The following is a 27,793-nucleotide window of genomic DNA, read 5'->3' on the forward strand; positions in this document are numbered from 1 at the left end:
GACTTAAAATTTAAGAATGCGTGTACTTCAGAAGATGAAATAATATGTAAAAAAAAAAAGTTCGAAGGGATTAAAATTTGTTACTTGGTATTGTCAGAAAACACGTACCTGCAACAAGTAGAGCACAGTTTAAAATTCTATTTCATCTTATATGGATTTAAATTTTAAATATTTATTCTCCTTTTATTTGAATTTATTCCAAAAATACAATGTTAATAAATAAATAATGGAAAATAATAAAATAAAATAAAAAAACCGTAGCAACAACTTAATATCATTAAAAATATCAAATATCAAATAATTTACAAACAAATCTTGAAATAATGAAAGAATGTGCCAATCATGAGCAGTGTTTGCAAAAATAAGAAACACTCAAAAAGTATCTCATATAAAAAAAGTATGAAATAATGATAAATTCGATTCAATTGGAATTGAAGTGTTGAGTGGGCGAAGTGCACTTTTCATTGTGTTTTGCACTGAAAGGGTAGAGAGGGTGAGCGGTGGTCGGGGGCGGCGCGATGTCATGCGCCCGGGGGCGGCGGAGGCGGCTTTTAAGGCGGCGTCGGCGGGCCGACGGCCTCACTCGCTCCGATGGCTTCCACCAGCTGCCTCGTCGCTCGCGTCCTCCTCGTGCTGGCGGCCGTGGCCGCCCTGGCCGCCGCCAAAAGTGAGTAATTTCCTTTTTCTTTCGCGCGCGAATCCTTTGCTTGGGGCAGAGACAATTTCCGCTTTCGCCGTAAAACGCGCTGATCCACTTTGCGGAAGTCGCTCAATTAGCAAAGTGTGTATATTGGCTTTATCCGTTTCCAGAAGCAGGTGACCGACTTTTTTGCACGCGGATTGAGACAAGAAAATGAAGGAAAACCGCACATAATTTACTATCAAAATGAGAAAATTCAATTTCAAGTCAATTTTTTTGGGACTTTTTATTTTCAAACTGAACTAGAATTGAAAAGCACAAAAGTGAAGATTGACCATTTTTTTATAGTTTTACCTAATTTTCAATGCTCTTGACATAAAAAAGATTTCAAGGGCTGAATTTAGTAAAATTAGATTGTGAAAAGAAAATTAGTTTTTCCAATAAATTATACTATTTTTTGAATAAATGAATTAAGGTTTAGGTATTTAACGTTAATAAATTAAGTGTTAGGAATAAATGTTTTATTGTTGGCTTACTAAAAATTCTTTAAATTTAAATAATACATATTTTATCAACAATTGACAGCTTCATTTTATAATTGAAGCTTGATGAAGGATGAGGATTATTTCTTATAAATAGAAAAAAGGCTAAAAAAAATGGATTTCATTGATAAAATTTACTCAAAATCAAGTAATTTATTGCTCCCTTTATTACAATCCGCAAACATAAAAGAAATAATAGTTGACATGAAAAAATTTTAATATTAATAATTATAAATTTAAATAACATAAAAGGTTTAAATATAAAAGTTTTCTTTTTCTATTTTTACGCTTGAAAGTTACAAAACAAATGTAATGAGATGATTATATTTTAATTAAATGCACTTGTCGAGTGTAAGAGATGAGAAGTTGCATAATCCTTCAGAGGATTAATCCACGCGTCTTGTCACACCCATTCAAATACGCGAGCGGAAAAGCAAAAAGTCTATTTCATTGCGCGTCTGCCGCGAATTCTAATGAACAATTTTGTAGCAGAAATTCAAGATCGAGGGTTGATTCATGACGCTGAAATATTTACAGCTGGAAAAATCAATAAATATTTAAAAAAAGTTGCAAGTTTAAAGTCATTTAATGATGAAGTTAAGTTTCCGTCTCTTCTCGATTCAAAAGTGAAAAATTGAATGTTTCGCTTGAGTGTATATTTGAAACAAATTTGCAAGTGGAATTTTGTCAGAACTACTTGGCTCGTCGTTAATTCACTTTATGACGCACTCGTCGCTTATCAAAACTAACCCAATTTGAATTAGGAAAATTTATAAACTCGCGTGTTTGCATTGAGGGGGCCGCGCGTGTTTTCACTTGGAAATAGATCAAACAAAGTCGAAACAAAGTGTGTTGATTTTGAGGCTCATCTTGCCAAAGTGCCGCTTCGAAAGCAAAATGTGCGCGATTTCTTAATGACGCCGCAAAACACTCTAATCGGTTTGACAAATGTGCGTGTGTCGTTTTGAATAAGCTGCAAAGCGTTCTCATGTGTCGTCCCGCGGTGGTGATATTTGTAGCAATATTGATTTATTCAGGCACTATTTAATCGCAAAATGCGTGCATCAGTTGATGAATTTGAAATTTTGCTCTATGGCTTGCGTTAATCTGCATAGTTAATTAAAACGCTCTTCAACTGATTGACTAGGGAACGAAAGAAAGTAAGTTTTTATTCATACCGTGTCATTTTTATAATTTTATGTTTAAATAATTTTAGTATCAAAAATATTAAATTATGAATAAAAAATCATTTAACTTTTAAAATCTAATATTATTTTCCTAAATTTCGTATATGAACACCAATAAAATGTTGGGAAAAAGGCAAAATAATTTTGATTAATATAAAAATTTTTTATATGAAAATGATGTGATGAAATTTATAAATCATTTTATCACATTTTATAAAATTATTAACTAAAAATATTTTTCTCTATTGTAAAATGAGGAAAAGCAAGCTTTCAAAACTATCAGATTTTCTATATATGAAATTTAAATAAAAGTTTTCCTTTCATGAGTGTTCTGTTAAAAAGAGCGATTGGAAAAAAATTGTATAAAATGATTTAGAAATTCCCTTTCCTTCCCTTTTGGTTTTGCGCAGTGAAATTTTCCGCAAGTTGGAAAAAGTGACGGCGAGTGTGTGTGTTTTGTGCCGAGTGGGTTGCGTTTGAAAGAGACACGGGCCAAACAGGTGGCAGGTACCATTTGTTGAATTGACTCATTTCATAAATTGCGCGCGCCAAATGACAGGCCCGGCGGCGAAACAAAAAAAGCAGCCCCTGCCCTTTCCTTTTCACGAACCAAAAGATAAAATGCACACGCCAATTCAAACAATCGCCTCTCGCCTGCCGCTATAAATCTCTCCCTCTCAATTCCGCTGAACAACCCTTAAAAATTTTTACATTTTTTCGCCCCGAGTGGAGAAAAAAGTGGATTTTTGTGTTGCTGGATAAAAAAGGAAGCGAGACGGAAACGAAGAGAGCGGAGAAAGCAGCCAATCATTCAAGAGGAGGGAATTGCAGTCGGTCCAGAATATTAATTTTGTATATTTCTTCTGCGCTTGCATTGCGACCCACACACGTGATTGGAAATGTATGCGCGAGCAGGCGAGCGTGCAAAAAGGCAAACGGACAAAAGTGCTTTCAAATCAGCTTTTGCTGTTTATTCTTCCGCTCTGTATTAATATTATTTTACTCAAAGTCACGTATAATAAATCAATAATATATGTAAATATATTGTATAAACAAAAAAATAAGTAAGTAAAAAAGAAATAAGAAACATAATCAATGTATTTAAAAAAAAAAACTTTCAAATACCAAAGAATCTGAATTTTAAAACCAACCTTTTGAGCTGCTTTTTAGGATTTTTTGTAGAGTAAAAGTAAATGGGAATTTACAATTAACATAGATTATTGAGATATTTCATTCAGTTGAAAAATATACTTAAAAGTTTATTTCAATGGCAGTTCAATAATAGTTTTTTTTCTACAAAATTGAAGGAAATGCTAATTCCATTACCAGATAATTCCAATTTTTCTCATTTTCTGCAAAAAAATCACTCAAACTGACTGATTTTGAACCAAAGCAAGCTGAGGTGTGTTTCGTTGCTTCTTTTGCGATACCTGCATCTCATTTTGTGTTACACTTCAAAGGGCTGCTTTAATGGATCGAGTTTTGCAGTAAAAAAAAAAAACGAGCGCCGATTTTCCGTTTTTCCATTAGGCCTCTCTCTTCTGGGCAAAGACAAATCTGCCGAGTGCAACGCAAATAATACGCTTTGTCCATAAAAGTCAAATGCTGGGAAAATGTTTGGTAAAAATCAAATGGAGCGGTTGTCGGGCGTCGTTAAACGAGAGAGCTCCATTTGTGCAAAATTGAATGGTAATTGAATCGCGGCGACGGCTCTAGTTTATGGCGCAAAGTTATTATTGTTTTGGCGCGACCGGGTTTAATTTGCTTTGTCGCGCCCACGCCGCTCATTAGGCGCACTACACATTCGAGCAAACACACAAGTCGATCGGCTGTCGCCTCCCGGTTTAGATAGATTTAGGGTGTCTTGTATTTATTATCTTAAAAGAGAGAGTGCTGGGGAGTTGGTTGGCCGCAGACGTAAACACGGCTGTGCACCTTGACAGTCTAGTGAATAGCTATTGTTAACTAGTGGGGAGAGTATTTGAAAGGAAATTTAGGGGATGAAAACTAGGTGGCGCAACGATTCACTTTAAATTCAGGAAAATAAGACACCTTGCTCTATTCCAGACCAAATGGAGACGTGAGTTGCAAATAACTAATTCGAAGCGAGCAACTCAATTGGAAGTCTGGAATCGTTTTAGTTATTAAAATTTCCAGAGGTCAAGATTTAATAAGAGACTTCCAATACAATAGTGCTTCTTAAGATGCCAGTTTATTTTAAGTAAAATAAACAAAATTTAATTCTTAAGAAAATAATCTCAACTGGTATTTATTTTAAATTAAAGAGAGAGAACTCCTTTTTAAAGGGGATTTTATTTGTAGCAAACCAAATGGAAAAATACACCGATATAATTCGAGAAGAATAAAAGATTGACAAACAGTTTCCTAGCACGGATAAATTTCAGACTGCTCACTTACAAAATTAGGAGACCAAGCATCTGGTACGAGTAACAAGGGTGCAGAGCCTATGGCAGGGTGCGGATGGACAGAGTAAGGATGGGCCAGGAGAGCGGGTTAAGCAGGAGAGAGGCAGCAAGGCGGCGTCGCAAAACTGAGTGTACTTTTGCTGTTTCGCGCAGCTCTATTTATATGAATTTGCAAGGATTCGGGGGAGGAACCAGGTGCAAGGCAGGTGTGCGCCAGGTGTGCGCCAGGTGCGAATGTTTGCGGGGTGAATTTGCACCCCTTGACATTGTGATAATAAATGGGTTTCTTTGTTTTCCCGTTAGATTTTTGTGAGCAGTCTTTCGCGAACTAAACTTAATTTCTAATCGGCACATTTGACTTAAATTTAACATGCGTTACATTATAATTAGGAACTTTTCTTTCAGGAACATTCGTGTTTAACATTTTATTTATTATTCAACATCAAGTAGAAATGTTTCACATTTAATTCCATAATTTTCTGGCAGTGGACTTATTAAACTTGCTAAGTTACATTCTAGATTTTTCAATTCTCCTTTATTTTATTCTTGATGTAATTAATTCAGTTGCATTCTTAAATTCTAAGATGTAATTATTTCTTCTGTTGCTTATTAGTAATAATTTAATTGATTAATATAATTTATTTTATAATTGAACTTATGTCAGTGAGTGTTGTTTGAGAAGTCTTGTGTGTGTGTGTGTGTTGTGAGAGTGTGTGTGTGTATGTAGGTCACAAAACATTTAAAGGGGGAAGGAATTTAAGAGACACTCGAGCAGGTCTTATTCTTAAGACGAAGCGCCAGCCTCAGCCATTGCAGGGGCTGATATTTGCTTGGGCCGCGCAGCATGCAGGTGTGCAAAGAGACGCCACACTTTGTCTAGCTGCGTCAAAACGCAGCACCCCTATCGAAGGTGGCGCAGACCAGGTGCCAAATATTTGGGGGGTGATTACAAAGGGGCCTTTGTGTCTCTTCCAGCTGTTTCGCACGTGTGCGCGAGGCATGCAACATTTAGCTCGTGTCTTTGGAATTTAATTCTAGTATTGTTTGGTCTAGAGTATTTTGCAATTTATTATTTTTAAATGTCGAAATTAAAGGGGTGGTGTCTGCAATTGACAGAATTCAACAAAGAGTTTTAATTTATAATTTATTATTTTGGAAGGGTGTTTTGGTCTGACAAAGGAAAGCGCCAGGTGTGTTTGCAAAAGTGCAAATCTCAAAACTGGCGTCATGGGCAAAATACAAAAGGGCAGATGTTTTGTGAAAGGGATAAGGCAGATGTTTTAGTGTGAATAGTTCAATTAATGAAATAAATTTAGAATATGTATATTTTCTCAAAATGTTCAAAACTGTGATGCAAAAGAAGAAATGTATATTTTGTTACTAAATGTGCCGTCTACATATATCTACTTTCTTAACCAAAATTTTCTTAAATTTTAGTAATATAATTTCAGAATTTTAATTATGAAATTTTATTTAAAGTTTAATGAAAATTTTTAGAAAAGAATTACAAATTCTTGAGTAGAGAGGTTTTATTTTGGGGAATTATATGCTTTAAGAATTATTCTTCGTCAGTGAAAAGCATCAGCATTTGGTATGCTGGAGAATTCACGTAGTGGCGCATGACGAAAAGCAAAAGAGGGTGGAAAACATAAATCATCGGTAGTTCAATGGGGAACTTACTGACAAAGTCAAAGATCGTGGCAGTAATGTTACGGCGGTCGTCACTTACGCTTTCGCAAAAGTCTCGGATTGTCTTCTGTTTCGTAGCATTGTGCCAAAAGTCGCAATTCATGGTTGCCGTTGGGTTCACTTGCGGAATTGCATCATAGATGTGCGATTCAGGGTTGCGGTCGCACTGTTCTTTGTAGAAGCATGGTAGCACTTTCCGAATGATGTGAAACAGAAACTCGTGATCCACTAAAATTTCCCGCTTGCTTGGAGCATTCATTTCGGATAGCAGTGTGGTGATCAGAGCTACGTGGTGCGGGGTCAAGTACTGGAGTGTCTGCCTGATGGCCTTTAAGGTGTCAGGGCTGTTAATTTCCCAGCCTTTTATGCCGCAGGAGATGAACAACTTGGTTGTGTAGTCGATGTGAAGTGCAACGGGGAGATTGACCCTTTGTCCGTTGCCCTGAAGAAGGTAGTTGGGCAGTCGTTGTTCGCCATTGAAGTAAACGAACACCGATGTTACTGGTCCATTGATGAGCGTGTCAATTAGAGGGATCTTTTGGTGGCTTAGAACGTCCGTTCCATAGTTTTTCACTTCTTGTGCAATAGGGAGAATTTCGAACTCAGTGAGGTGTTTTGTATGAAAACGTTCAGTGGGGAAAAGGTTGTCGTCACGAATAGGCACGCGGCAGGTTTTTCCATTGATAGCACTTACTATCGAGCCCAGAAGAGGAAGGTGAGGAATGCTCAAAGTGCTGGTCAGATTGAGGCGTCCTGCGCGTGGGAAGTAAGATGAGTTAAAGAGGTGTATAGACTCATCAGTTGACAATGATTGGGTGACATTTCCAGTGTGATTTAGAACTGTCTGTTTGTAAAATCGTTCAGCCATCATTTTCTGGGTTTCTTCGAGTACCACATGGTGATTGAAGCTGATGGATGAGTGAGGCGAATTACTGTATTGGCGCATGGAGTCATAAATGATAGCAGCCGTTTCTGGTGATGGAGAAGCAATCGATAGTGGACTGAAGTCGGCAGTTGGCGTACTGTAGCAGTGCTGTTGGATTGATATTTAAATAAATTAATTTGCCCATTTTAATTTTTAGCTCCTTTTTTTTTTTTTTTTTTTTTTTTTTTTTTTTTTAAGACGGGAAGAAGAAAAATCCCTACTTTGATTTTTGGCAGAATGAATGGAAAAAAAAAAATTTTACGTTAAAATTATACTTGGATATTATGTATGTCTAAAAAAAAATTTTGAAATATAAATGAAATATATAATTCTACATACTTTGCTGTGACTCATTTTGCTCTGGTATGGTATTCAGTTGTACTTTTCGTGGAGGTAGGTTTTGATATGTGTGCAATGTGTCGTACAAGTCTAGTGACTGACTTTGAGAAACGCGCGGGATTGCAAAACTGTTAAGTATTTCCATTGCCCGTTCATAAGAATAGAGGGTAGGGGATTGGTATTCAGGTTCGGTAGGCGTGGTTAGGGGTTGCGTTTCGGTGAGAAGGGAGAAGTTAGGCAGGGAGGCGGATCTATAGATTGAACGACGAGAGTTAAATCTAAGGTGGGAGGGCTGAATATTATTTATTTCAACCAACTTTATCTGGTATCGCGTATATATTATGAGAAAGATAGCACATATTATAAGTATGCAGAAAATTACATAATTAATTATTGTGATGAATTTAGTTTCTGAAACGAATGCTAACAATGAATTTGTTGATTTGATATGAGAAGCTTTTTCTTTTTGTTGGAGCAAATTGGGCAGAAAATTATTTAAATGTTTGCCAAAAATCGATATCTGATAGTTTGGAATATTTGTCGGAAAATATTTTAATTTTAAATTTTCTATTCTGAAATTTGGATTTTGGCTTAAGAAGCAATTTTCAGGGAATTTAATAAAACCTAAACCTTGAATTATTGTTCCCTTTGCAATATTTTTGCAATTAAAATACATGTAATTTTTCTTCGGTGATACGAAGAATATTATTTTGTTTGAGCCAAAGGTGATAATTCTTTGTTCTTCTCTTGGATCTATTACCGACACATTACAATTTTCATTAATATTGTTTTCGTTTAATGTAAATAGATCGGTTTCGCAACTGTTTTGATTTGATTCTTGAATAGGTATCTCATAGTTGTTATTTTTATTAAATGTTGTATAAATTTCTTTTCTAGTTAGAACAGAAATGTTTTGAGCTGATTTTAATATTAATTGTTTGGAGCCTGATTTAGGAATTATTTTGTAAAATTGATTTTGAATTTTAACTGGAATATTAATTGGAAGAAATATTGTGAAATTTTCTTTTGGCAGTATAAATGGAATTTTGAATTTTATTCCCAAGATACCTCTATTAAAATAATAATTTTCTTTTGACCACGGTAGGTCTGTTGGTGTAATTTGTGGATATTTGTTTGAAAAATATTTTGAAATGAGATTAGATTCAGCAAATTTTTCAGTTACATTAAGATAATTTAAGTTCATGAAATCATCTATTTCAGTGATTGTATTATGAAGTGCAGAGATTGTAGATTTAATTATTTGAATGGCCATTTCGGACGAATTGACGTTAATTGAATTGTGTAATTGAGTATTTTCTTTTATAGAATAGTTTGTTTGTAATTCAAGTAAATGAAGTTGAGTTGATTGAATATTTTTAAGAATAAATTTAGATTTATTCCAAAAGGCTAATGATTTTGAAGCGAAAAGATCATTTTTTGAATTATCCAAAATTGTAACATTTTGCGTGTGTAAGTTAACTGAATTATTAATGAATGGATTTTTAATTAAGGGTGATATAATTTTGCTGAATTTTTCAGTTAATTTATCTATTTCTGCACATGAATTATTCCAGTTTTGTGTGTCGATTGAAATGTTATATGAATTTAATTTAATTATTTTATCTCTTGTTTTTAAACAATTACGTTTTAGCTGATTAGTGTCATTATAAATTGCAAAGATGTCATATCTAATAATGAATTTTAAAGGATGTGTCATTTGAGCGTGGCCAATTTGAATAAAAATTCGTCCGTTTTGAGGTTGTGAAAGTTGTCGGATCTCTAAACATTGAGTATCTTTTGAAAAGATAATAATGCAAAGAGCCCAGAAAAGAGTTATAAGAATGCAGAAATTCTTGTCTTTGTCGAAAGTGTCCATTGTGTTTGCAGACGGTAGGGCTTCGTGTTGAGCGTGAGAAGGGTGGTCACACTTTCGATGGAGCAGATGTGATGTCTTGTATGGTTGCGTTTTGTTACAGGATCAATGTGCGTGAACTTCTGTTGGCTTTCTGAAAACAAAATTTCTTTCGTCTTTTGCGTTAGTAGAATAGATGGGAAAGTGGAGAAAAATGTGCCTCAGGAAATAAAAGAATGGTAATTTAGTATGACAGTTTGTTGGAGGGTTCTATAGGGCTGTTAGACGTTGGTTATTGAAAGTGGTCAAGGTTATTTTTCTTTAAGCGGCGTCGGGCGATCTTTTATTTATTCGAAGGCAGCAAAGAATTTTAAAGATACAATTGAAGCATGAAAAACATTTAGCCAGTATGGAGCAAAGTTTTAGTTTTATAATTATTACTAAGGCTATGAAAATTAATGTAGTAATTGAAAATGTAAGCAAGTGTTCTTTGAATTTATGGAACCAGAATTTAATTTCTGTCCAGTATGTTTGTTTTCTCATTTCTTCAAGTGATTTTTGTATGGCAAATAAATTTATTTTTCTGTCGTTAAGAGCCTCTGTTTCGATAATGTTTAAAATTTCAGAAATAGGTGTTTCTGTGTTTTTAGCAATCAATTTTAAATCATTTTCATAGTTTTGATCAGAAATTAAGTTCATTATTATTATATTGTTTTGTTTTGACGATTCTAATTTAATGTGTTTATTAGTGGTTGGGAATAGGCTGTGATGTTCATCATGAGCAATGCAGTTTTGTTCAATTTTTAAAATTCCAGTGCCACGTACTCGAAACCAATCTTGTGAAAGTTTTTGTGGGCAATAAAATGTTCCAAAAAATTCATTATTTATGCTGTAAGCCCATGTATGTCCTTTGCCTGTTAGTCGTTGAAAGAATGGAATTTGTAAACTTTTTAAATTAATGTTACAGAGTCTTTTTATTTGAGAAGTATTATTTTTAAGAATTGCTAAGGGACATGTATCGATTTTTACACTAAGAATGGCTTTATTCAAATTGCAAATAAGTGGGTTTAAAACTTTGCAGTTATTTATATCTTCTTGATTAAGGAGGATATAATTTTTATTTTCTTTTGATAGGGCAATATAATTATTATGTAAATCAATTAATGCTGTCATATTATTATTTATGAGATGAGGCAGGGGCTGTAATTTGAAGAGAGTGAAGTGACCCTTAATTGTAGAAAGTGGAATTTGAACGAGTAGTCTGAGTGCGAGGTTGTCTGTCGTGTATGAAACTTTTGCCACTTGGTAGTATTTAAATATATTAAGGAGGTCTAAGGGAAAAATTAGTTGTAGTTCCTCTGATCGCGCGGATTCATTTCTTATTTCTTGCAGAATTCTAAGTAGTTTAATTGGAGCAATTAAATGATGTGAGAGTCGTTCATTTCGTATGTCTGAGAAGATAATTGAGAGTTTATTTATTTCCGCATTGAAACTGTTAATTTGAATGAAGTAGAATGATTTTAATTTATTTAATAGCGCTTCAAAATTTTTGTATTGTTCTATTATATGTTTGTTTTCGAATGTAATTGCTAGTTGATTAGCCATTTGCCTTGTTATATTAATATAAATGAGAAGATCATTTATTTTATTTATTAATTCGCGGTTATTAATATTTATGTCATTAATTTGCTTATTTAGATGCTCAATATCTGATTGCTTTGCTAGTCCAAAAAGAGTCGAATAGATTGTATCTGTGTATGGAATTACTTGTCTTTTAATTTTTCTTTCCGCAGAGTATGGAATCATTGAATATAGCGTTGCGTTGATTGATTCATCAAGATATAATTGTTTTTCTATGATGTCTGTTTCAAAATTATGCAATTGAATTTGTATATTATTGTGAAGGTTGACCGATTTTAATGATATTAAATTTTCCATTTCGTTTCGTAGAAAAGCCGACATTGTAGAGAGAGAGTTTTGCAGTTGTATGAAATTTTCCCTTAAATAATGAAGGTCGAAATCAAGAAGTATATTAATGTAATTTATCGGAAAAATTATAGAATTATCATATTCAATTAAAACTCCATTATGAATAGCGTTAAACCCATTATGATTTTCTGGAAGGTCGTTTGTTTTTGCTCCAGCAGTGAGCGCCAATCTGCAACAAACAATTCCAAATTGTTTGTTTAATATATCTTTATTTATATTTGCTATTATATTTTGAAATTAATTTTATAATTTTTGAATTTAGATTACAATTTATAAGTTTAGTCGGTCTGGCTTTTTAAGTTTTGATCTGTCTCTTAGAATTCTATTAGTTGCTTGAATAGGTTGTTTAATTAGTTTAATTATTTCTTTCTCATTTTCTGAAATTTCTGTTTCATTTGCGTATATTTCATTGTGGGATTCTGAATCCGAAGAGGAGCCATCATTTTGTAGAGGTTGAGGAAGGCCAGAGCTTTTGCTTTTTATATTATTTATTTGTTCCGTCACGGTGGTTGGCTGTGTCATTACAGCAGGAAGGCCGTTTTTCTTGCTTTTTTCAGAGTCGGATGTGAGTGTATCCAATGCTTTTTGTAAAATTATGCTCGGATGGCTGGCTATGCTTAGTGGATGTTGTATTATATTTGGGTTTTCATTATTCTCAACGGGTGGCTCATGCGTAGGGTTTTCTTCTTCAATTAACGATTGTATTGACTTGAGAGAAGTTATTGACTTGGGATACGTTGCATTTGGCAGTTGATGCATGTCAGTTATATTGTTTGATATTTCTTCCTCCTCCTCATGTACTTCGAATATAGCAGAGCCGTAAAATATTTTTAGTCTGTCAACGTGACATTTAACTATTTTATGAGTGGCTAACGAACGGCAGTAAGCTGTAGTATTTCTTTTGATAGTTTCAATAATAAACGGTCCTGCATAAATAAGAGCGTTTTTCAGTCCAGCGAGTCGTCGAGCAGCTGGGAATTTTATATAAACTAAATCGTTTACTTTGAATTTGATATCCTCCGCATTTTTATTGTAATATTTTTCATTTTTGGCATTTTGCCTTTTATTTACTTCCACTGCTGCGTTGTAAATTGTTTGGAGTGCTTCACGTAAATTAAGAACATAATTGTCTTCATTATAAAATTGGTTCTTTTGATGGATTGCTATTGGTATCCATGGAAATCTAAAGATTCTGCCGGTTTCCATTGTGAATGGTGTGTTATTTATGGATAGATTAGGGAGTGCATTGAAATTTGCATTGATTGCAGGTAAATAAATATCCCAGTCATTATTGAAATCATTTTTCTGTATCATTGAGAGTGTATGCCAAGTCGATTGAATTGATCTTTCTATACCTCCAGTTGCTTTTTTACTATAAAATACAGAATAAATGTAATCAACACTTAAGAGCTGCATTAAACTTTTATAAATTTCGCTTCTAAAACTGGAGAAATTGTCGCAAAGAAATCTTTCTGGTGTGGAATTAATGCAAATGTAATGAAAAATTTCTGTAGCAATCGTTTTTGCAGTCAAATCAGGAATTGCAATGCTTGTAATTTTCTTTGAAAAATGATTTAAGAAATTTAATATGTATCTGTTTCCTTTATTTGTTAGCGTTAATGGGCCAGTTGTGTCAAAAGATACGAGAGAATCAATGTGAGTTGGTAGATCTATGCAATGAATTGGTGGCTTTTTATTAGTCGGGTTGGTTTTTCTAAAGTTGCATGTTTTGCAGTTTCGAATAAATTGAGTAACATCGCGTTTTATATTTGGCCAGTAAAAGTTTCGTTTTATTATAAAGGTTGTTCTTTCGATTCCAGCATGGCTGCATAGAGGGTTGTAGTGAAAAGCCCATATTATATTGTGACGTAATGACTGAGGCGCATATATTGTGTCGGCGGGATTTGACGGAGAGCGCATTTTGTAGAAGAGACCATTTTCATCAGTGAAATATTTTAATTTTAATTCAGGAATTTCGTCTAATTTTTGTTTAATCAAATCAATTTGTTCATCTTTTTGTTGTTGCTTTTTAATATTATGCAAATCAAAATATGGTAAAGCGCCTGGATAATTACAGTCATGAAAATCTTGCTCAAGTCTGATATGGCATGCAATTCGTGAAAGATAATCACTTGGGTTGTCTTTTCCGCTGACATGTTCAAATTTTATATTGTATGTGCAGAGAAACAGTACGTAGCGTGCGATATGGATTGGCAAATTCTTTTGATTCATTAGAAAAATTAAATTTTTATGATCTGTTTTAATAGTCACTGTTTTATTTGGGAAATATTTTGAGAATTTCTTTATTCCGAAAACAACAGCGTAGAGCTCCAGAATATTTATTGTTAATAGTTTTTTACTGTATGAGATTCTTTTTGAGGCGAAGGCGACTGGACGATAAATGTCTTCTATTTGCTGTGTAAGGATTGCGCCTATGTGGCTTGTGGTAGTTGCATCGACAAAGAGATAGAAAGTTTTTGTCTGGTCAGGGAAAATTAACACGGGATAATTTACTAGTGCCGTTCTAAGGTATAGATAAGAGTCTTCTGCATCTTGAGTCCATATGAATTTCTTATTTGATTTCTTCAATAAATTATTTAGCCCTTCTGCGTGGAGGCTGTAATCTTTTATCAGTGAATGATAGAAATTTATAAATCCCAGGAATTTGCGGACTTGCGATTGATTTTTCGGTCTCGGCATTTCGAGTAAAGTTTTTACTTTTGATTCTTCTGGTTGTAAGCCTTTTTCAGAAATTGTATATCCAAGATATGTTACTGATTTTTGCATAATTTTGCATTTTTCTGGAGAGAATTTTAATCGAACACCACGTGCAGCAGTTAGCAATCTTTCAATTGTATTTAAATGCTCGTCTATGTCATTACTTCCAATGCAAATGTCATCAAAGAAATAAACTATTTTCTTTTCATTTAGTAGTTCTTCAAATACTTTATGCAAATAAGCTATGAGTAAATTCGGAGCAGCGCAGTAGCCGAAAGGAAGGACTGTGTATCTGTAACGCTCAAGTCTGTGTGTGAAGCTGAAATATTCTCTTGAATTTTCATCAATTTCTAATTTATTATAGCAATTATGCAGATCAAATGTAGAAAAGTATTTGCAGTGCCCAATACTTTGAAGCACGTCAGTGGCTGAAGGGTATTGTAAATAATCAAGTCTATTGTGTTTATTAATTGCTCTTAAATCGCATAATAATTTGAATCGTCTTGTGCCATCTTCTTTTAGTTTTCCTTTGAGTAGAAAAATAGGAGAATTATATTTGCTTGATAACGCTTTTTCAATCTGTTTTCGGCTTTTTAAAGTAGCAATTAATTTATCCACTTCATGTTGATCGGAATCGGACAAACGAAATTGTTTTATATATATTGGCTCATTTGTGTCTAGGGTGAAATTTACTTTTAATCCTGTTACGCACATATTATCTGATTCAGTTAAGTAGAAGGTGTCATGATATTTATTTATTAGATTTGAACATTTGAATGCCGTGTCAGGATTTAGATGATTATATTTTATAATTTGATCGAGTAATTCTGCTCTTTGATTTTCATTTAAATCTGGAATGCTTTCAGTACTTTCAATTCGAGGAGGTTCTGGGACTGAATCTTTTGTTAATATCTTTGTATGGCAGACGGTAGCAATTAATTGACCTTGATTTATTTTAATTTGTTCTTCAGTATGATTTTCTAGAATTAGTGGAATTTGTCCTTGTTTCTTTATTGTTGTGATGGCTTGATATACATTAAATTTTTGTTCATCATTCATTTCTTGAACTAATAATTTATCTTGAAGGTGCGCATGAAATTGTGGAGGTGCGTTAGCAAAAACCGAGTATGCAGATTTAGGTTCAAGTAAATAATCACGTGCTGCGCTTATTTCACAGGAATTGGAATCCGATGTATGAGAGAGATCGTCAGGGTCGAATGCTTTTAATTTATTTTCGCAGTCAGAGCATTTTAATTTATGAACGTAAGACATGGAGCTAATTGAAGTATCTGATATACTTGATTTACTTTTATGTTTCTTAGTTTTGTTAGGTATTTTGATATCATTTTTAAATTCGACATTTGAATTTAATTTACTGTCATGTGAGAGCGCATTGGTATTAATACTGAAGTTTTTGTTTAGTGAAAATGAAGCTGAGCCAACACTGAAAAGTATTTTATTTACGCTTTGAATTTTTGTTTCTTGAAAAAGAGCATTGAGTGAGTCTATTTCATTTAAATAATAGTCCCATTCCATTTGTTGGTCTTTGATTGAAATTTCATTAATCCATGCTTGAACTTTATCAAATGGATCATTTGGAGAAATTGTGTTAGAAAAATGAGAATAAGCTGGATTGCCATTTACAATTAGTAATTCTGACGGAAAATTAATTGTAGTGTTTGATTTTAAAAGTAATGGAACGCCTAGAACGCCACAATTGAATGGTAATTCTCCATCAATTACTAAGATTGGCTCAATATTAGAATAATTGCCAAATTCTATATGAGCAGCTGTTTTTCCAACTATTTTTAAATTATCTCCCGAAATACTTGAAACGATCGCGTGAGGGAGAGGCTCAATTAAAGTACCCGCAGGTATATCAGTGTAAGAGAGAATTAAAGGAAGTTGTGAGCCACTATCAACCATGAAATTAATCATTTTTGCATTTGATTCGTTAAAATTTACTTTTAATCGTGTGAAGACTCCTGAAGTGTCTCTGTTTGAAGGAAAAGTTGCAAGATGCGTTTTTATTGGACACTCATTATTTCCCCGAAACTCAGTATTTAATTCTGGCTCGGGGTAACAACCCCGTTTTTTTGATCCTGTTGTTCCGAATTTGAAATGCTATTTGCCGATTGAATGCTGGTGAGCATGGAAACTATTTTGTTTAAAACAGGATTTTCATCTTGAGGAGAGGGAGAATTTTTGTAAGCAGCGGAACGGCAGACGCGGGCGATGTGACCGACCTTGTTGCACACGCGGCATACCGTGTTTAAATGAATGCATTGTGCACGGCGGTGGTTTTGAGAACCGCAGCCCATGCATTTATAATTTTGATTTGGATCATTGTAGTTTTGGTTATTATAGTTTTGTTGATTATGATTTTGCGGATTATAGTTTTGTTGAGTTTTATTTTGTTGATTATTATAATTTTGTGGATTATTGGGATTTTGTTGTTTTTGGTAATTGTTTGTATTATGGATTTTGCATTCTCTAGTGCAAACGCGAGTTTCAGTTAGCATGGATATTTTTGATGGGAAAAATTTCAAATGGCAATTGCATTTACTAGGATTCAAATTATAGAGACATTTTCTTGGTTGGTTTGAAGGGCGGAAACTTTGAATATCATTCTTAGGAATTGGAGCAGCATGATAATAGTTTTGCGCAAAAACATTATCAGTATCTTGCGGAATGTCTAAATCGCGTGGAGCATATTCAATTGCATTTACTTGCGTTATCTTTTGTTGTGGAGTGGGATCAATATTATGAGGAATTAGATTAACATTAATATTTTGCATTCTTTGTCTACGGGATTCAAGGTATTGTTCTTCTTGTTTGGCAATTTTTGCAGCTTCAGAAAAAGTTTTAGGAGATTTAACACGCACTGCGGCGGCGATGTCTGGACGTAAACCATCAAGGAAAATGCGTAAGGCCATGTGATCGAGCATTGTACGATAGTTTTTCTCTACTGCATTTGGCAAATTTTGAGGGATGCTGTTTAGTAAATCGAAATAGAGACGTTGTTCAAATTGTGCTACTGTTTCATTAGGATTCTGATAGCTGTTTAGAAGTCGTTGTTGAGCAGAAACTTCATCATTATATGGTTGGAAACGTTCACAAAGTGCTTTCTTAAATTCTTTATAATTATCAAGATCGAGCAGTTTAGCGCGGCGCGCGTACGCAAGAGCAGCATCTTTAAGGCGAGCTTGGGCGACTTCAAGCATAAATGTATTATCCAAATTATGATTTTTAGCAAGTCTTTCAATACTTTGAAAATATTCGTCAGCAAAATAATATTTATCTTCTCCGCTGAAGGTATGAATCAATGAATAAAGAGAGCTTAATTGTTTTGGTGTGAGAATAGCATTTTGCTGAATGCTTGTTCCAGCGACTGATTTTATACTTGGTTTGTAATCGTTTTCTTCTTTTTCTTCTTGTTTTAGCAATTGATCAGAATAATCATCATCGATATATTCGCCTTCATGATAATTGTCATAATTATCGTCATGATAATCGTCAGATTTATAAATGTCAGATTTATAAATGTTTGGGTCATTTTGAATTTGCCTGTACATGTTTTCAATTAGATTAGTAAAATCCTCTTTTGGTAAATAACTTTGCAATTTATCAATTGTCTCCTGGCCGTGGAGAAGCAAGTCATAAATATTTTTTTTGTTTATCTTCAATATTTTGTTTAGGTGGGAATTGATATTGTTCCTCTAATTCAATATTTAAAGAATGTTTGTTAGAATCATTAAGAGATTCAGATCCAACGGAAGGATCATGAATATTAGTCTTTGGAGGTACTTGAATTACAATGCTTTTTAGTTTCTTGGATTTCTTTTTCTCAGTAGTGTTATTCTTTTCAGGATTTTTACTAATTGCTCCTTTAGAGGGTTTTGATTTCTTTTTAGATTTCTTTCTAGATTTCTTGGAAGAATCATATTCAGTTTCAGATTCTGTATTTTTAGAATATTCGGAATCAATATGTGGATTCGGGAGTGGACTTTTAAGAGCAGTTTGGAAGTCCTCAGGTTCAACATTAAGAGCGGTTGCCATTGTAAAATTCGATCTTTATCAGAAAAAAAAATTTTCCAGTTGAGATTTTGGTTTGAAGTCGGAAGAGAAAAGGGAAAAAAAAATTTTATTCGTCCCGTTAAGGTGATGCCACTTTATGTCGCCTCCCGGTTTAGATAGATTTAGGGTGTCTTGTATTTATTATCTTAAAAGAGAGAGTGCTGGGGAGTTGGTTGGCCGCAGACGTAAACACGGCTGTGCACCTTGACAGTCTAGTGAATAGCTATTGTTAACTAGTGGGGAGAGTATTTGAAAGGAAATTTAGGGGATGAAAACTAGGTGGCGCAACGATTCACTTTAAATTCAGGAAAATAAGACACCTTGCTCTATTCCAGACCAAATGGAGACGTGAGTTGCAAATAACTAATTCGAAGCGAGCAACTCAATTGGAAGTCTGGAATCGTTTTAGTTATTAAAATTTCCAGAGGTCAAGATTTAATAAGAGACTTCCAATACAATAGTGCTTCTTAAGATGCCAGTTTATTTTAAGTAAAATAAACAAAATTTAATTCTTAAGAAAATAATCTCAACTGGTATTTATTTTAAATTAAAGAGAGAGAACTCCTTTTTAAAGGGGATTTTATTTGTAGCAAACCAAATGGAAAAATACACCGATATAATTCGAGAAGAATAAAAGATTGACAAACAGTTTCCTAGCACGGATAAATTTCAGACTGCTCACTTACAAAATTAGGAGACCAAGCATCTGGTACGAGTAACAAGGGTGCAGAGCCTATGGCAGGGTGCGGATGGACAGAGTAAGGATGGGCCAGGAGAGCGGGTTAAGCAGGAGAGAGGCAGCAAGGCGGCGTCGCAAAACTGAGTGTACTTTTGCTGTTTCGCGCAGCTCTATTTATATGAATTTGCAAGGATTCGGGGGAGGAACCAGGTGCAAGGCAGGTGTGCGCCAGGTGTGCGCCAGGTGCGAATGTTTGCGGGGTGAATTTGCACCCCTTGACATTGTGATAATAAATGGGTTTCTTTGTTTTCCCGTTAGATTTTTGTGAGCAGTCTTTCGCGAACTAAACTTAATTTCTAATCGGCACATTTGACTTAAATTTAACATGCGTTACATTATAATTAGGAACTTTTCTTTCAGGAACATTCGTGTTTAACATTTTATTTATTATTCAACATCAAGTAGAAATGTTTCACATTTAATTCCATAATTTTCTGGCAGTGGACTTATTAAACTTGCTAAGTTACATTCTAGATTTTTCAATTCTCCTTTATTTTATTCTTGATGTAATTAATTCAGTTGCATTCTTAAATTCTAAGATGTAATTATTTCTTCTGTTGCTTATTAGTAATAATTTAATTGATTAATATAATTTATTTTATAATTGAACTTATGTCAGTGAGTGTTGTTTGAGAAGTCTTGTGTGTGTGTGTGTGTTGTGAGAGTGTGTGTGTGTATGTAGGTCACAAAACATTTAAAGGGGGAAGGAATTTAAGAGACACTCGAGCAGGTCTTATTCTTAAGACGAAGCGCCAGCCTCAGCCATTGCAGGGGCTGATATTTGCTTGGGCCGCGCAGCATGCAGGTGTGCAAAGAGACGCCACACTTTGTCTAGCTGCGTCAAAACGCAGCACCCCTATCGAAGGTGGCGCAGACCAGGTGCCAAATATTTGGGGGGTGATTACAAAGGGGCCTTTGTGTCTCTTCCAGCTGTTTCGCACGTGTGCGCGAGGCATGCAACATTTAGCTCGTGTCTTTGGAATTTAATTCTAGTATTGTTTGGTCTAGAGTATTTTGCAATTTATTATTTTTAAATGTCGAAATTAAAGGGGTGGTGTCTGCAATTGACAGAATTCAACAAAGAGTTTTAATTTATAATTTATTATTTTGGAAGGGTGTTTTGGTCTGACAAAGGAAAGCGCCAGGTGTGTTTGCAAAAGTGCAAATCTCAAAACTGGCGTCATGGGCAAAATACAAAAGGGCAGATGTTTTGTGAAAGGGATAAGGCAGATGTTTTAGTGTGAATAGTTCAATTAATGAAATAAATTTAGAATATGTATATTTTCTCAAAATGTTCAAAACTGTGATGCAAAAGAAGAAATGTATATTTTGTTACTAAATGTGCCGTCTACACGGCGCAATTTAACATTCAGATTTGATGGGCACTCATTCAATAATTCAACAACAAGATCATTTTATGGCTTGTGCAAGCGGCAAACTCGCTGAGCATAATTTTCCGCTTCGACGCGCGCGTCATTATAATTATTTGTCAAGTCGAAAAGTTTGTAATTAGAAAAGTTGGCCTTTTTCAAGCCGCGAATTTTAATCCCGCGGATTACGAAACGGCATTTTCGTTTCTTGCACACACACAACTGTTGCACCCCCGAAACTGCTAATCCGTTGCCAGTTCAAACTTCTTTGTTTTTAAATATTCCCTTTGAAGCGCGGTTAGAGCCATTTTTTGTCATAAACACCAACAAAGTTTTATTCAGAGTTGGAGGAAGAAGTTCCGCAATTTTTGCTGAAAATAAGGAAGAGAAAATTTAACATTCCAAATTTATTTCATAGCGCTATAGAAAAAAGCATGAACAAGGCGCTTCTGCTGCACATTAGCAATTTTTTATTTCAAAGAGACACATTAAATAAACATTGGGAAATTGATTTTTTGAAAAATTTCACATTTCTGCTTCTTATGGGAATTTTGTGAAATAATATTGTCTTAAAATTTGCTCACTTAAAATTGATAAAAAAAAAAATTAAAAAAATCATATTCACATCACCCTAGTTATGTTATTAAAATTAAAATGATAAGTAACCCAACTTCAAAATTTACAATGATTTTGTTTCAGTAATTTTTTTCAATGTCCGCCTCGTGAATTAAATTTTAGGCTGAAATGTTTAATATTTTGCTGGAGAATCGAAATTCGAACATCCTCAGCGGCATTTAAACATGAATTGAAAATGTGTGTCTGTGCGTTTGAGCAAAGCAAGCAAATAAAGTGCAAAAAGCCACTCGACTGCGCTTTTTCCGCCACCACTGCACTTGAATAACATTCTCGCTCAATGCGCGTATTTCATCATCCGGCAAACAAATTTCAAACAAATCCGCTTGCGTCGTCCGCGTGAACAACGCGAGCAAAGAATCTGCGATAATTTAATTAGAATTATTCCCTTTGATTTGCAAATGTAAACGCCGAAAAAGGGCAAAACTTTGGCCTCGCGCGCACTTTTCGCCGCAATTTCACGGCAATTGCCTTTTAATCTGCGCCTCCACATATTGGCGAGGCCCGCGCGAGGGTGTGGATTGCGTTGGCCAGAATTAATCAACTGAAACTGAGCAGAGAGGGATGCACTTCTCTGGCTGCGAATTAGCTCGCGTGACATCCAATATGCAAACCAATGCAAATTATACATATTAAGGCCTCTGCGTGAAACACCTGGAATTAATTTTGTACAAATACGCCTGATCAACAATGTGGAAATGTGATAGGATTTAAAACTTTCAAATCTAAACATGTACTTTGGCATATAAAAATTTAAAACCCATCGCTCGTTTTTCTATAAAAGAAAAGTTTTAATTTGAAAAGTTCAAAATCTCTGCGAAAAAAAAGCATTATTTCAATAAAACCATCAATTTCCTTCTTTGTTAGCAGAAAAAAATGAAAATTTTATGAATATCTTTTTTCTCCTTTAGAATGTGAACTTTTTCTTGGTAAAATTAAAGTTTTCAATTTATGAAAAGGATTTCTGGTTTCAAAGCTAATTTTTTTTTTAATTATTTTAAAAGAGCGCTGAAATTGAGTTTTATCTCAAATAATTTTGAAAAATATATACAAAAATTTAAAAACAGGCAATTCCTCCAGCCATTGATTACGATTATTTTTCAGCTTCAACTAAACTTATTATTTTTTTTTATCCAAATTATTCAGAATAAAAATTTGCTGTCAGTTGTTTGTTAAAAATACTTTTTTGTGCCCCCTGCTCCCCCTTAACTCTCTACAAACTTGCATTACGGTGGTTGCACCCGCATTTAAACTTTGTTTGTTTGCAATTATTGCAAGCACATGAGAGATGGAAATGATGAAGGCGACCGCCTGCCTCGTCGTGCAAATAATCGAGAGTAATATTTGCCGCGACGGGGAGTAAAACCGCGCGCGCCGGACACAATTTCCATTTTGAGCTGCGGCGTTTTCCGAAATTGCGCCGCCAACGCGCCCCTGATTGTGTAAAGCGGCCTCGACGCTCTTGATTATTGCCGAGGACGCAAATTGCGATTGAAATATTCATGCGACACTTTTCATTCTTTATTAACCCGAGATTCATTTTAAAAAAATCTGGAGGTTTCGTTTTTAAAGTTGGTTGATCTTTTCAGAACATATGAATTGTTTTTAATTGTGGGAAGTTTCTTATGAATTTCCTTCTGTTGCGCGCTATGAACATAATTTAAAACCAAAATTTTCCAATCAAGTTCCATAAAAAGGCTTAAAAATTATGAATAACACTATTATTTTGATAAATGTAGGAAAATTTTCTTCCTACAGTGAAGCTTTGTGAAATTTTCAAGTATAATTAAATAGTAATAATTTGTCAGTTCTTATTTCATTTTTCCAGCAGGTCTCTCAACACTAATAAATGCAGACAAGAAACATTTTAAATTGCGCATTATTCCACTTCAATACTATGAATATAGCACTCTTGCAGAAACGAAATAAGAGTGAAGCGATTGGTAGTTGTTACAAGAATAGCAAAACTAAGGGCCCTCGCTTTTTACCTCGATTCAATCTTTTCTGCTGCGCGCTACGAAGGTAATTTCAGAGGCGATATCATGCGCTCGGCCTGTTTTTTATTTGCTGGCTGCTGGAAATAAGAGAGCAGAGGTTTGTTGCTAAAAATCGAAAGGTAATCGAGTTGAAGCCAATTAAGGCAAATTGCGACCACGCTGCACAACAGGGCGACAATTGCGAGGGAGCAACTTGATGGAGCGAGTAGTCAATTAGAAAAAAAGGTTAATCGGGTTTGCAGCAATTAGTGCTGCTAGCAAGATGACAACTTTTTCATTCGAAAGCCAATCTTATTTTCCCCAAATAAAACTTTGAAATTTTAATTTAAAAATTTATATCTGGTCAACTTTGTGGTTAACGATTGTATCAAGCACCATCATTATTTATATTATAATTATTTTTAATATAAATATTATTTTTATTATTGTTGTTATTATTATTATTATATCACATATATGCAATAATTAAATAATGTTAAATTACAGTTTTCTGTTATTATTATACTATTATTGTAGTGTCTGTTAATGTTTTGAAATCATCACAAAGAAAATTTGGAAAAAGATTGAAATACAAGTCATAAATTTAAAAAAAATTTCAGTTTTTTCCTTTTAAATTTCCTATCAAAAGTGTTGAAAGATCTTCCGTTCGATTTCATATCTATAATTCAGTTTCCAAAGTGAATAATGACGTTTATTTGCTGCATTTTTGGTGCAGCTGCGATTCGTTTGCATGGAGATTTCATTTTGACACGGCCGCAGGCGCCTTTCCAGAAATGTGTGTTGACTCGAAGGCAAGCAAGGGACACCGCAATCGTGAAAATATTTGCTTTTGTGTATTTTCATCAGCCCACGCCGCATGCAAACGAAATTTTCTGCCCACGCTCTCTGATTGTGCACGCGAAATATGATAACAACGGGTCGAGTTTTAATTTTAAAAGCCGAGCTAAAGTAAAACACACGGTTGCTTTTTAATGAGACATGGTAGACGTTAGATGCGAACGCAATTGTTCGGCGGCGCAATTAAGCGAGGGCGTCATTGTTTTTCATCTGCTCTCGAGAGCTGCAGGTAAAAATAAATTATTCATCCGTGTGCGGTGCTAAATAATCCGGCGGGCGAAAAACGACTCCAGGTGTGTGAAAGGGCGAAATAATAATATTTTCAGAAGAGAAACAACATTCAGACAAAACAGCCAAGAAACACAAGCGAGTTGTTCATTATGCAAATCGCCGTTCGTTAATCCTTCCGAACTTTCGCCACCTTGCTTTTAGTAAAGTCAATATTTTCGAGCAATATAAGTGAAAATCGTTAAATTGCTAACTTTGAACTCCTAAATGGTTTTGTTGAGTGTTCTTTAGTCATTTATTAAAGCAATTTTGTTTAAAATTTGCGTTCATTTATGATGGATATCAGTTGACAGTGGAAATTAAAGGAAAATATTTGTATAGAAACATTTAACAAAGTTTTATTTGCAATCTAAATTGCAAGAAAATTGCTATAGATTGTATTGTAAACATGCAGATTTTTAGAGTTAAGTAGCTTGTTTTGTATCAATTTGATGACGCACGTCCACACGGTCATGAATTCCAACGTTTTTTAGGGCAAAATTTATTATTTTGGATGATTATTTTTTATCAAAAATTAGTATGTGTGTGACCCAATAAAAAAACGTGTTTTGGGAATTCGCATTTCAAATTACAGGGGGAAATTGAAAAAACGATCAAAACCGTTAAAATAACAATTAAAGCAGCAAAAATCATGAATTTGTATTTAATACAAAGCACAAATAAACTGTTCTTTGACGTTGATGAAAAAAAGCAGAAGACAAATAAAAATCTCTTTTGTTGTGGTGAAAAAATACAGTAAAAAAGGGGAAATGAAAAGATTTAAAAATTATGCTAAACAAAAGCGGGGATCTTTTCCAAAATTCTAATCGCATACGACGCTCTGCATGTATTATTTTTTACTCCTCCGCATGCTAATTTATTCATCCGAGCGACTCAATTCCCTGCTTACGCATTAGTCGAACAAAAGCTGTTATTTCCTGCAGATCACGATTTATTTATGCAAAAATTCAGCATCAGCTAGGGGTGAAATGTGAAAGGTCCGCTACAGCAGTTTCTCGAATCCGTCGGGAGATCTGGGCAGGGAAACAACGTTTCGCATTTAATTAGAGAGAGAAAATTTTGCAGAGAGAGCAGTTGGGAAAAGACTTGTAAAAATGTGAAGGTTCGTTGTCCATCAGCCAAGTGGTGTCACTTGGAACAACGAGCCGTGCAGCAAACGCGCGCGCACTTAAACGCTCTCAACACTTCTCTTGGCTCGTTGAATTTTTTACTTTTCCCGGCCAGTGCTCATTTCACAATTCGCTCAAAAGAAAACTTTTATTTATAGCTGAGAGATTTGTCAAGTGGAGCTAGAATAAGCATTAGTTGAAATAAAAGTTTTTGAGCGAAAAGAAATCAGAGTGAAAGTGGTTTTTAGGAAAAGGTTGTTGTGAATATTTGATGACCCCTCCGGACGAGCGCTCTCGATTTATTTGCACTCTCGTCGGAAGCAAATTGAAAAGGCCCTCGCTCATTTTCTCCTTTGTGCATGCATAATTGATACAAACGACGTAAATCAAACACCCCACGCAGGATTTCATATCTGCGGAACGAACACGCGGACCAATTAAAGTGGATGGAACACCAAAATCCTCTATAATTACAGCAGCATTTAAAAACGCAGCGCACAATTTACTGAGAAAATCCTAATATTTAACTAAAATTGCTCACCTACATAAAATAGACACAAATCGATTAAAAGTAAACTTTGCTACACATTTTGCCATTAGAAAATTGAGGATCACTGCATAAATGTTTGAGGAAAGTTCAATTTATTCACTTTTCAAAACAATCTTTTTTTAGCACTTTTAGAACATAATATAAGCTAAAAAAACTTCATCAAATCAAAAAGCGCTTAGAATTTTTTTAGATTAATTTATAAATTTATTAAACCAAAGATTTTCAGGTTATTTTTAGTAAATTAATAGTGAATTCAAAAAATTTAAAATTGTGAAGAATAAAAAATAGTTCAAGGTTTCATCCACTTTCATTCAACCTTGGAAGGAAAACGAGAACTTTTCCGCCTCGTATTTGAAAAAGGCGTTAATGAAAATGCGTCCTCATTCAAATGGATTATCGCCGAGTCACGGTCGACAACAATAGGAACTAGTTTCTCCACCTATTTCCTCGTTCGCCTGCCAAATCAAAACGAATGCAATAATTTTTTATTGAAATCTTGAATTGCAGGAGGCTGCTCAGCTTTCGGCCACTCGTGCTTCGGCGGACACGGAAAGCGTTCGGACGGCGGCGGAGGGGAACAAATGCCCCCTGAGCTGCCCGCCCTCGAGACCCTCGCCTACCCTGCAGGGTCAGACTCTTTCCAGCCGGTGCTGCCACCCAGAGGCGAACCTTTGCTTCGCAGGACGCAGCCGCTCTTTGCCATCGACAGGATTCCGCCTGCACTCAGACAATGGGTATAAATTTTTGTCCTTTAAAAATTGAAACTGTAACGATATGTTGAATAAAAGTTGAAATCACCTCAGTAAACAATTTTATACAAAATTAATTTAATTTTATAAAAGTGAGTATAAAATTAATGTGTAATTCGTATTCTAATTGAAACTCATTTTAATAATTTTATGGTTCGTGCAAAAATAAAATTGGTGACAAACTTTATTTACTTATTATCTAATTGGTTTTCATATTTGAAATTGATTTCAATAAAATGATCTATTCTAAAATGCCAAATAAACCAGAGATTCTAAAAATTTCTCTCTGGTCTTGCAAAATGAAAAAGCAAGAATTCGAAACGATTGCACTACAATGGCGGAGATGACTTTTGCCCTTTCCGCACATCTCACACAGGAAATTACTTTCTGCACTTTTCTTCGCAGCTGCCCTGAAAATTTTTCAATAAAAATCATTTTCTGTTAATCCAAAATGAATAAATAAATGCAAAATATTCTGAAAACTAATCTTAGTGCATTTCATCACCAAAAAATATTAATTTAGAATAAATTTATTTTTTTAATTGAAATTTTTTGTATCCACAGTTTGAATCGGTTGGTGCAAGGTCGGCGATGGAGCAGCGTAAGAAATAATCAACCCGCGCGACCCTCTTCACTTCCGAATCGCCCCTGATCGTTCATTTCATCGACACACCTACAGGTTTCTCTTGCAAGACTTTTCCTCGATTAAGCAGGCTGGGACTGAAATTTGTTGTTGTTTTATTGCTTCCGAATGTTGTGTACAAACATAATATATAATTCATTTCCTTCATGAGTTTTGTACCTCAAGAATGTATTCAATAGCAAACTGCTTTCCTCAATTTTTAACACTTACGCGCATGATACTTGGATTATTAGCTTTTACGCAATATAATATGGATGGAAAAAAACAATAAAACTTATACTATTGTAGCACCGAGAGTTATCTAGTCGATTAAAATGTAGACACACGTTCATGACCCCAAAACAATAATTGTATAGCGAGAGTACACGTGCAAAATAAACTTGTGGTTTTGATCATTCCTCTCACTACTCCATGTACAATTTTCTGCTGTGTTTTATTTCATATTTAACACATTCACCATATTATCAAATTTATTTAAAAAAAAGCAGATTTAA

The 27,793-nt window shown here is 34.5% G+C and overlaps 1 protein-coding gene across 1 annotated transcript; it reads left to right on the plus strand.

Moving 5' to 3' along the window:
* The first annotated feature begins 591 nt into the window (after positions 1 to 591).
* On the plus strand, positions 592 to 27,713 carry LOC132196013 (uncharacterized). The gene is made up of 3 exons (XM_059618377.1): positions 592 to 667; positions 26,415 to 26,641; positions 27,221 to 27,713. Exons 1-3 carry the CDS (start codon positions 592 to 594, stop codon positions 27,266 to 27,268), a joined length of 351 nt encoding a protein of 116 aa, XP_059474360.1. The 3' UTR covers positions 27,269 to 27,713.
* The last annotated feature ends 80 nt before the right edge of the window (positions 27,714 to 27,793 follow it).

This window comes from Neocloeon triangulifer, unplaced genomic scaffold, assembly GCF_031216515.1.
Source record: "Neocloeon triangulifer isolate White Clay Creek 2 clone unplaced genomic scaffold, ASM3121651v1 ptg000011l, whole genome shotgun sequence".
Classification (NCBI taxonomy): Eukaryota; Metazoa; Arthropoda; class Insecta; order Ephemeroptera; family Baetidae; genus Neocloeon; species Neocloeon triangulifer.

Coding starts and splice junctions, on each gene's coding strand:
- LOC132196013 (XM_059618377.1), top strand. CDS start 592: ATGGCTTCCACCAGCTGCCTCGTCGCTCGCGTCCTCCTCGTGCTGGCG. Junction 668..26,414: donor CGCCCTGGCCGCCGCCAAAA/GTGAGTAATTTC, acceptor CTTGAATTGCAG/GAGGCTGCTCAGCTTTCGGC. Junction 26,642..27,220: donor CGCCTGCACTCAGACAATGG/GTATAAATTTTT, acceptor TTGTATCCACAG/TTTGAATCGGTTGGTGCAAG.